The sequence below is a fragment of the Dendrobates tinctorius genome, unplaced genomic scaffold, assembly GCF_039654945.1.
Source record: "Dendrobates tinctorius isolate UK_male_01 unplaced genomic scaffold, ASM3965494v1 ptg000349l, whole genome shotgun sequence".
In the NCBI taxonomy this organism is placed as follows: domain Eukaryota; kingdom Metazoa; phylum Chordata; class Amphibia; order Anura; family Dendrobatidae; genus Dendrobates; species Dendrobates tinctorius.
Genome location: NW_027362015.1, coordinates 1,046,738 through 1,057,563, shown reverse-complemented (window position 1 = coordinate 1,057,563; position 10,826 = coordinate 1,046,738). Strand labels below are relative to the sequence as shown.

At 49.5% G+C, this 10,826-nt stretch overlaps 1 protein-coding gene across 1 annotated transcript in view; it reads right to left on the bottom strand.

Annotated features, from left to right (window-relative positions):
- Positions 1-918: 918 nt before the first annotated feature.
- Positions 919-10,826, bottom strand: part of BOP1 (BOP1 ribosomal biogenesis factor) — a 58,839-nt gene continuing 48,931 nt past the window's right edge. The window contains exons 4-16 of the mRNA XM_073562380.1: positions 7,607-7,761; positions 7,296-7,413; positions 4,994-5,095; positions 4,676-4,888; positions 4,438-4,599; positions 4,287-4,367; positions 4,116-4,185; positions 3,622-3,754; positions 3,218-3,398; positions 2,856-3,144; positions 1,515-1,599; positions 1,325-1,432; positions 919-1,238 (exon numbers count right to left, since the gene is read on the bottom strand). Of these exons, the coding sequence (XP_073418481.1) occupies positions 1,085-1,238; positions 1,325-1,432; positions 1,515-1,599; positions 2,856-3,144; positions 3,218-3,398; positions 3,622-3,754; positions 4,116-4,185; positions 4,287-4,367; positions 4,438-4,599; positions 4,676-4,888; positions 4,994-5,095; positions 7,296-7,413; positions 7,607-7,761 (1,851 nt within the window). The 3' untranslated portion in view covers positions 919-1,084. The remainder of the gene's footprint in view (positions 1,239-1,324; positions 1,433-1,514; positions 1,600-2,855; positions 3,145-3,217; positions 3,399-3,621; positions 3,755-4,115; positions 4,186-4,286; positions 4,368-4,437; positions 4,600-4,675; positions 4,889-4,993; positions 5,096-7,295; positions 7,414-7,606; positions 7,762-10,826) is intronic.

Here is a 10,826-nt window from a genome sequence, read left to right as displayed (position 1 = left end):
ACTGCACAAGTCAACAGTGTGATGCAGCAGCAAAAGAGGCACACACTGTTCAAGGATGAGCAGAGGGGACAATTAATTCACATGATCTAGAGTCTATGCTTCTCGTATACATCCTAGGACAGACCTCATCTGGAATACTGGGTCCAGTTCTGGGCTTCACATTTAAAAAAAGACATTGAAATACTGGAAGAGGTTCAGAGAAGAGCAACCAGGATGGTGAGCGGTCTGCAAAGTATGTCCTATGAAGAAGTATTAAAGGCTCTGGGGATGTTTAGCTGCAAAAAAGACGACTGAGAGGAGAATATCTGAAGAGCTGTCACAATGTATAGGGATAATCCTTATTCTCATTTGCACATGGAAACACGAGAAGCAATGGAATAAAACTGAAAGGGAGAAAAAACAGATTAAATATTAGAAAAAACTTTTTGACAATGAGGTTAATCAATGAGTGGAACAGGCTGCCACGAGAGTTCTTCAATGGAAGTCGTCAAACAGAGGCTGGACAGACATCTGTCTGAGATGTTTTAGCGAATCCTGCATTGAGCAGGGGGTTGGACACAATGACCCTGGAGGTCTTTTCCAACTCTTAACATTCTAGGATTCTATGATGGGTTCCGGTGAGCTGGGCACCTTCGATGAGATGCAGATCAGTTGCTCTTGCCTTTCAGTTCCAGTGCTGATCAGTGGACCTCTAGTCTATATGTACAAGACTCGCTCAGTGAACAGGAAAATGTTCAATATCTAGACGGCACCCAGCACGACTCTTGCACTGACCTTGATATTAATGCTACTTCCTTACTGTCACTTGTATACAGTAAGACCCCACAAAAATACAAAGCTACTTCTGCATATCCAAAACACAGAGTCCCGTCAAGATGTCATGGTGGAGGAGGAGATATTACAGGGCAGACGTGCCGATTGTGGAGCCATTACAAGTTTTATTATAAAACACACTGGCTGAGCAGATCCAGACATATATACAGGAAAGACACCGTCATCAGAGCTGCCGACATCTGCAGGGTGGAGGACAGGAGACTAATACTCCATGCTTTATCACAGGGGCCTCGTAGCAGATGAGGTCCACTTATGTGAAGAGACGGACTGTAGAGTCTGCTCCAGAAGAGAAGACCCAAGGCTGCGTGGGGTGGAAGACAACATCCAGGACACCCAGATCTCGGGTAATATCATGTCCTCTGAGAACCTTCACTGGAACAATGAGCGGATTCTGCAGGAGATCGCTGCACAACACAAGAGACAGGTCAGATCATTCCTCCTTGACAGCAAACACCCCCTTTCCCCCACGACAGGCCGTCGTCGCACTTACTTGTAGACCATGCCATGGCACACGATGACACTGCCGTCATCAGAGCCCGAGGCGAATAGCGGGTACTGTCTGTGAAAGGCCACTGCCCTTAGTGCCTTCTTATGATGTCTGTAAAACAATGCACATCCCAAATAGCCACTCCACAAACTGATCCCCCCATCACGAGAGCAGACCACCATTCACAACTTACCTGAGCACCTTGTAGGGTTTCGTGGAGAGATCCATATCAAACCAGGCCAACTTGGAATCATAACTTCCATAGATCAGATTATCACCTGGAAAGACATGAGAAGTGACTCCTCTGACCTCATCCCCTGGAGAGACCCACCACCGCTTACACTGCAGCATAGTACCCCCATCATTCTCCACTCACCTGCAGGGTGAGAAGAGACTGCTCTGACCTCATCCCCTGGAGAGACCCACCACTGCTTACACTGCAGCAGAGTAGTACCCCCATCATTCTCCGCTCACCTTGCAGGGTGAGAAGTGACTGCACTGACCTCATCCCCTGGAGAGACCCACCACTGCTTACACTGCAGCAGAGTATTAACCCCATCATTCTCTGTGAAGGGTTAAAACTAAAATCAAAGCTGAAGTTTCGTTTTATCCATTCTCTGAAGGTTTCGTTTCTCCATTTTTGTTGCTGTAAGATACATTTTTGTAATTGGGATGGGCTGTCACGAAACCAGACTGTTCTCATCAGGTGCAAGATAAGGGAACCGGGGGTGTAGAACTCTGAAGAATATGCCATTATATTGCTTTCTATGCTATTTGGATACAAACATATATGTAGTTTCCGGTTTTCTTGCAATATTATTGGCTTATAAAGTGAAATGATGCTATTGGTAGTTGAGAACTTTGCATAATTAAGCAAAACATTATAAAAGAAGTGACTAAAATAAAGGGGACTAGTTATCTGTCTCGATCCCCCGTCTCCGTGTGGACATTTGAGTTGCTAGCAACACTCTGTGGAATAATTTGGACATCACTGGTTCAACCGTGAAGGGTTAATTTAACCCTCTCCCTTTCATCTCCACTCACCTGCAGGGTGAGAAGTGACTGCTCTGACTTCATCCCCTGGAGAGACCCACCACTGCTTACACTGCAGCAGTGTAGCACCCCCATCATTCTCCGCTCACCTGCAGGGTGAGAAGTGACTGCTCTGACTTCATCCCCTGGAGAGATCCACCACCGCTTACACTGCAGCAGTGTAGCACCCCCATCATTCTCCGCTCACCTGCAGGGTGAGAAGTGACTGCTCTGACTTCATCCCCTGGAGAGACCCACCACCGCTTACACTGCAGCAGTGTAGCACCCCCATTATTCTCCGCTCACCCGCAGGGTGAGAAGTGACTGCTCTGACTTCATCCCCTGGAGAGACCCACCACCGCTTGCACTGCAGCAGAGTAGTACCCCCATCATTCTCCGCTCACCTGCAGAGTGAGACGTGAATGCTCTGACCTCATCCCCTGGAGTGACCCACCACCGCTTACACTGCAGCAGTGTAGCGCCTCCATCATTCTCCGCTAACCTGCAGGGTGGATAGCGAGGCTGGAGATCCACTTGCAGTTAGCGAGTAGCTTCTTGGTCAGCTCCTGTTTCAGCAGATTGTAGACCCTGATGTATCGCTGTGTGGCCACAAAGAAGAAGGGGCGAGTGGGGTGGAACTGGACGCGCTGGACTTGGCCTTTGTTTTTGCGGAAAGGGTTTTGGCTGCGTCTGCGGCTGAGCTGATGAATAAAGACTTGAGAATTCCCATTATCTGGAAGGACCACTGCAAAATAATCCCCACGCCCGTGCCACGTGACTTGCTTCACTGCCTGTGGGAGTAGAAGCCAAGTGTGAAAAGCAGCAGAGGCCACAGCAAACAGCGCTGGTCATGGAAAGGTCTACCTTCTCATGGAGAAGCCGGAGCCGAAGTCCTTGGTCATAATCTGCCCCCTCTGCGGTCGCCCAGGTCACTGGCTGCTGCTTCTGCTCCTCCGGTGCCTCATACCCCTCTAAATGCTGATCAGTGGAACTGCACAGAAGACGGTCTCCAAGGCCGGGGTTCACAATGACAACGGAGGTCTCCCTGAGCAAAACAATCAGCAGAATAGTGAGTGCAGCTCTGGAGTGTAATACAGGATATATCTCAGGATCAGTAATGTATGTACACAGTGACTGCACCAGCAGAATAGTGAGTGCAGCTCTGGAGTATAATACAGGAGGTAACTCAGGATCAGTAATGTATGTACACAGTGACTGCACCAGCAGAATAGTGAGTGCAGCTCTGGAGTATAATACAGAATACTCACACACATGCAGCCACCAGCACCAGTGAGGAGTTCGGGTTCCAGCTCACACTTTTGATGGCCCCGTCTAGATTAATTGTTTTCATGCAACGACCGGTACAAATTTCCCAAAACTTGAGTGATGAGTCATCAGATCCTAAGAAGAGCAGTGAGGTTATCCTCTTGGCTAGTGACGTGACTTACCAGGGTTCTGTAGACCACATATTGTCCTTGGGGCCTCTGAGGTTCAAGTGTGCTCAGGTTAAGAAGGCTGAATTAGAGTAATCTTGCATTAGTCTGGCACCGGCTGGGCAAAAAATTGTGATAATCCAGAAGACAAAAACTATCTGATGGCAAAATCTCAGTGGTGGAGCAATCGTCGTCCTCCGAGCCAGGTCTCCAAGACATGTGAATGGCAGATCTTTACATCCTTCCATAAATCAGTGTCGGCTCCACAGATGACAGCGGAGGACATAACACAGAAATAACGTAAAACATCTGATTGTGAATCCACGTACCTGAGACAATCCACTGACCGGAGGGAGAGACACTGACACAGCGCACAAGGGATGTGTGACCACGATAAATCTGACGCGAGCAACAGAAAGGAGAGCGATCAGCGGAGGGGTAGAAGGGACAGATGGACCAGGACCGGCAGAATCCGGGGAACGGCCAGAAGTTACACTCACCATGGACTGTGTGGTAGGGAACGGCTGAAGGTCACGGGGTTTGGGTAGTTTGGGGATCAGATCCTCGGGATCCACGTTGACCTGTGTGATATAAGCACAGATGAGGCGGCCGTTCCATGAAGTGCAGCGCGCTCGTCTGGTGATCGCTTACCCTCATCTTCCTCTGGCGAGGACACAGGTACAGGTCCAGGCAGCGCTCAAACCTCTCGTGTATGAAGCGGGCATATGCGGGCACGGAGCGCAGGGAAAGGTGCTGCTTGGGAAGGAACGGCAACTTTCGGTCTTCGGCATCCTGCTGCTCCCAGGCCAATTTCTACAGAGGATGTAGGAGATGTTGGACATGATGCCTCACACACAGAGCAGGTGATTCACAGACATAGATGTCGCACCTCCTCCTCGGTCATCAGGTACTCTGGAGGGGGGTTGTACGATTCTTCGTGTCCTGGCAGTGGCAGCCGTGGAGCAGGAACGTGCATTTTGTGCCTCCCTAGTATGGCATTCGGATCCTCTTGAGCCCACAAGTCATAGTAACTAGGGGTGTCATCTCGAGGCTTCCGCGGACGGATCCAGCCCATCTTAATGGCATGAACCAACTTAGAAACCTAAAAACAGCAACAGATGTGATCGCTGAGGAGGTTCCGCAGCAGCATCAGCTGCTGCCGTTATGTGGCCGATCACACCCTTGCCAGCAGCCAAAATGTTGTTACCTTCTCCTTCTCAATGAGGGAAGGAATGAAGCTTCTCTTGTCCGCCGGTCGGTTGGTGATGGGATGGATCATGGTCTCATGTGTGAAGAAATCCACTGATGGCTGCAGAAAAAGATCAGAGCTCATCAGACCGGCAAGCACCATACATGGCAGAGTCTGCCTGCCAGCACAGGTGGGTTCATTGGAGGATAAACCAAATTATCACTAGAAGAGGCTTGTGCCATCCTCAAGGACGGAGGGGTTACAGGGGGTTCTATGTGACCAAGTGGTGGAACAAGGGCCAGAAATTAGCCTCGTCTGTGGGGTGTCAGGGAGCTGGGCTGTAATATCACCCATCAATGGAGCACAGCAGCCACACCAAATACCAACGCGAGGCTTCTCACTACTGGGGAAGAAGGTGGACTGCTCTGAGTACTGGGGAGAGGACGGTGGTTGCATTAATAACTAGCTAAGGAGAAACTGCACCAACTACTGGTGGAGGGAGGGGGCAGGAAGACTACACCAACCACTGGGGAGACTGAGGAGGGATGGAAGGTGTGGCAGGAAGACTGCATCAACCACAGGGGAGACTGAGGTGGGAGGGAGGATGGAGGGTGTGGCAGGAAGACTGCACCAACCACTGGGGAGACTGAGGTGGGAGGGGGGATGGAGGGTGTGGCAGGAAGACTGCACCAACCACTGGGGAGACTGAGGTGGGAGGGGGGATGGAGGGTGTGGCAGGAAGACTGCACCAACCACTGGGGAGACTGAGGTGGGAGAGGGATGGAGGGAATGGCAGGAAGATTGCACCAACCACTGGGGAGACTGAGGTGGGAGGGGGATGGAGGGAGTGGCAGGAAGACTGCATCAACCACAGGGGAGACTTAGGTGGGAGGGAGGATGGAGGGAGTGGCAGGAAGACTGCACCAACCACAGGGGAGACTGAGGTGGGAGGGAGGATGGAGGGAGTGGCAGGAAGACTGCACCAACCACAGGGGAGACTGAGGTGGGAGGGAGGATGGAGGGAGTGGCAGGAAAACTGCACCAACCACTGGGGAGACTGAGGTGGGAGGGGGGATGGAGGGTGTGGCAGAAAGACTGCACCAACCACTGGGGAGACTGAGGTGGGAGAGGGATGGAGGGAATGGCAGAAAGACTGCACCAACCACTGGGGAGACTGAGGTGGGAGAGGGATGGAGGGAATGGCAGGAAGATTGCACCAACCACTGGGGAGACTGAGGTGGGAGGGGGATGGAGGGAGTGGCAGGAAGACTGCATCAACCACAGGGGAGACTGAGGTGGGAGGGAGGATGGAGGGTGTGGCAGGAAGACTGCACCAACCACTGGGGAGACTGGTGGGAGAGGGATGGAGGGAGTGGCAGGAGGATTGCACCAACCACTGGGGAGACTGAGGTGGGAGGGGGATGGAGGGAGTGGCAGGAAGACTGCACCAACCACTGGGGAGGCTGAGGTGGGAGGGAGGATGGAGGGAGTGGCAGGAAGACTGCACCAACCACTGGGGAGACTGAGGTGGGAGGGGGATGGAGGGTGTGGCAGGAAGACTGCATCAACCACAGGGGAGACTGAGGTGGGAGGGAGGATGGAGGGTGTGGCAGGAAGACTGCACCAACCACTGGGGAGACTGAGGTGGGAGGGGGGATGGAGGGTGAGGCAGGAAGACTGCACTAACCACTGGGGAGACTGAGGGGGGATGGAAGGTGTGGCAGGAAGACTACACCAACCCCACTGGGGAGACTGGGGTGGGAGGGGGGATGGAGGGTGTGGCAGGAAGACTGCATCAACCACAGGGGAGACTGAGGAGGGATGGAAGGAAGACTGCACCAACCACTGGGGAGACTGAGGAGGGATGGAAGGTGTGGGAGGGGGGATGGACCAACCACTGGGAAGACTGAGGTGGGAGAGGGGGATGGAGGATGTGGCAGAAAGACTGCACCAACCACTGGGAAGGTTGAGGGGCAGTAAACCTGCACCAACCACTGGGGAGATTGGGGGCAGGAAGATATGACCAACCATTGGGAAAGTTGTGGATGGGGTTGGTTGGGCAGGAGGACTGCACTAGCTATAGAGAAGGTTGGGGGGCAAGTAGAATGCTGGAGAAATAAAAAGGGGACTTCTGTACCCAGTGGAGGTGAGACACAAATTGTAGTGACTAATGAGTTACTAAAGGGCCAAGCACAATTTTTACATTTAAAAGGCAATTTATCTAACAAAGAAGCAGTGCCTCAAGCATGCGAGTCTCCCCGCTGCAGTGCAGGGTGCGCTTGTTGGGTCTGGTGGAAACTTCTCACTCATTACACCATACCTCGTATGGATCGCAGTTCACATCTCCAAACTGTCCTCGCTGCAGCCGGTCAACGAGATCCACCTGCTCATCTGTCAGTTTTATGTCCCGACCGGTTTTCTTATCGTGAACAGTTCGCCTATAAAAAAAAAAAATAAATAAAAAAACACCTTAAAAAACAAACAAACCACGTAAATCAGTGGGGGTAACACAGTCCCGGGGTGAGGTACGCAGTCCCGAAGTTGGTGCGGACAGGATCGGATCACCGTGGTACCGGAGTTGAGGAGGTAATGTGCTCCTGGAGTCGGCAGGGTAGAGGTGTGGACACTCACCAGTAATCTGGATTCTCCATCTTGTCCAGAAACTCTTCCAGTTGGTCCTTATTCCTCAGCGGTTTGAAGATCTTCTTCCCATCCAGGTCGTAGCCGACGTGCGGGAAATCCTTGTACCATTCCATGGGAATATTCCCAACAGTGTTCCTGATGTCCTGAGAAGGAACAGATGCCAGGTCAGGAGTGACCAACCATGATCAGACAGGTGATCTACAGTCGGTCCGACAGCCCCCTGTCCGACTGGAGTATAAGTTGGTATGCATGCAAAAGATAGGAACATGTTTCATACTGGCCATTAAACAGACAAAACCTAAGAAACAAAATGAATATCTCCCCTGCTGTAAGGGTGTGTCCGCCCTTTCTTTGAGCTGGACATTACGCTTATATACCTTCCCATTGTGGGTGTCCAAGTTGGCGACCCAGAAAGGGAAAACGTTTTAATACTAGAGTTTGGAACCATCCCGAATTTGGTTCACCTCGTCGTGGTGGGATAGCATTTAGGCCTTCCCAAGTCTCCCATGTTATTTATATATGATTATTGTTGGGTTAGTTTGTGGTCCGATTACAATATTAGTTACAATTTTTGCTACTAAGAATCGGTCGCATATTATCAAGCAGTTTTCCGCCTCCCGGCCAATCGTCCACTGTCCCGGAGACCGGTGGTGCTCCAGGTTGTCTATAGCCATCTCCAATGTCATGTCAGAATCACTGACTGGGTGGATCAGGGAAATGCTGTAGATACAGTATATCTTGACTTCAGCAAAGCATATGACAAAGTATGTCACACAATCCTTATTGAAAAAATGGCTAAGTATGGAATGGACAAGGTAACTGTTAGGTATATTCATAACTGGCTTAGTGATCGGACCCAAAGAGTGGTCGTAACTGGCTGCACATACAGTTGGAAGAATGTCTCAAGTGGGGTACCACAGGGCTCTGTCCTGGGCCCTGTATTGTTCAACAACTCTATCAACGATTTAGATGAAGGAATTGAGGGTAAACTGATTAAATTTGCTGATGACACAAAGCTAGGAGGGATAGCTAATACTAGAGAGAGAGAGGATTCAAATAGATATAAATAAACTGCAGCAACTAACAGAATGTATTTTAACAGGGAAAAATGCAAAGTACTACATCTGGGCAATAAAAATGAAAAAGCATATACAGAATGGGAAGAATAGGGCTAAGCAACAGCCCACTTGAAAAAGACTTGGGTATACTAATAGATCACAGACTGAACACGAGTCAACAGTGTGATGCAGCAGCAAAAAAGGCAAATACAATTCTGGGATGTATTAACAGAAGCATACAGTCTACATCACGTGAAGTCATTATCCCCCTCTACTTCTCTTTGATCAGACCTCATCTGGAATATTGTGTCCAGTTTTGGGCACCACATTTTAAAAAAAAAAAACACATCAACAAACTGGAGCAAGTTCAGAGAAGAGCGACCAGAATGGTGACCAGTCTGTAAACCATGTCCTGTGAGGAACGGTTACAGGATTAGGGAATGTTTAGCTTGCAAAAAAGAAGACTGAGAGGAGACTTAATAGCTGTCTACAAATATCTCAAGGGCTGTCACATTGTAGAAGGATCATCTTTATTCTCATTTGCAAAAGGAAAGACTAGAAACAATGGGATGAAACTGAATGCGAGGAGACACAGGTTAGATATTAGAAAAAACTTTTTGACAGTGAGGGTGATCAATGAGTGGAACAGGCTGCCACGAGAGGTGGTGAGTTCTCCTTCAATAGAAGTCTTTAAACAGAGGCTGGACAGACATCTGTCTGGGGTGATTTAGTGAATCCTCCTTTGAGCAGGGGGTTGGACCAGATGGCCCAGGAGGTTCCTTCCAACTCTACCATTCTATGATTCTAGGATACTAATAGATTACAGACTGTGCAAGGGTCAACAGTGTGATGCAGCAGCAAAAAAGGCAAACAGTTCTAGGATGTATTAAGAAAAGCATAGAGTCTAGATCATGTGAAGCAGTTATCCCCATCTACTCCTCCTTGGTCAGACCTCATCTGGATACTGTGTTCAGTTCTGGGCATCACATTTTAGAAAAAGACATTGAAAAAAGGGAGCAAGTACTGAAGCGCTCCCAGGATGGTGAGCGGACTGCAAAGTATGTCCTACGAGGAATGGTTAAGGGTATGTGCACACGAAGTTTTTAGGTGCTGCGGATTCCTCCCCGCGGATTTTGTAAAATGCGCAAATAAATTTCAGGTCAAAAGACCTGCGGTTTACGTGCGGGTTAGTCTGCGGTTTTGCCCTGCGGTTTATCACCTCTCCAATGGAGGAGATTGTAAACTGCAGCGGAATCCGCACAAAAGAAGTGACATGTCATTTCTTTCTGCGGATTTGAAACTGCAGCAAAACCGCGCGGAAAATTCCGCAGCATGTGCACAGCGGTTTCCATTTTACATAGAGTAAAATGGTACTGTACAACGCAGCAGATTCTGCTGCGGACCCGCAGGGCCAGAAACGCTGTGGATCCGCAGCTTGTGCACACACCCTGAAGGATCTGGGAATGTTTAGCTGCAAAAAAGAAGAGGAGACTTAATAGCTGACTACAAATATCTGAATTCTCAAATGGGAAGATTCGTGGATATTACCCGCGCTGCTGCATAAAGGAATGTCCAGTCTAGGACTTCTTCAGGTATCATCCCCTGAAGAAGTCCTAGTGACTTTGAAACGCGTTGGGAATAAAAACCACCGTTTGTATCTCCAATACGCCTGGACATTCCTTTATGCAGCATAGCGGGTAATATCCACGAATCTTCCCAATTGAGAATTCTGAATCGGTCAATGTCTGACCAGTGGATCTGCGGCAGATGCTAACTCTGTTGAGTTCCTTTGTATGCTATAACTCCAAGAAATATCAGGTGAGTGGAAACGCATTTATACTCTGATCTCCATTGGATAAGACCCTATTGGCGCTTTCTTTTCCTACAGTATCGCCTATTACAAATATCTGAAGGGATCATCTTTATTCTCATTTGCACATGAATACACAAGAGGCAATGGGATGAAACTGAATGGGAGGAGAGACAGATTAGATATTAGAAAAACGTTTTGACAGTTAGAGTGATCAATGAGTGGAGCAGGCTGCCACGAGAGGTGGTGAGTTCTCCTTCAATGGAAGTCTTCACACAGAGGCTGGACAGACATCTGTCTGAGATGGTTTAGTGACTCCTGCTTTAGGCAGGGGGGTTGG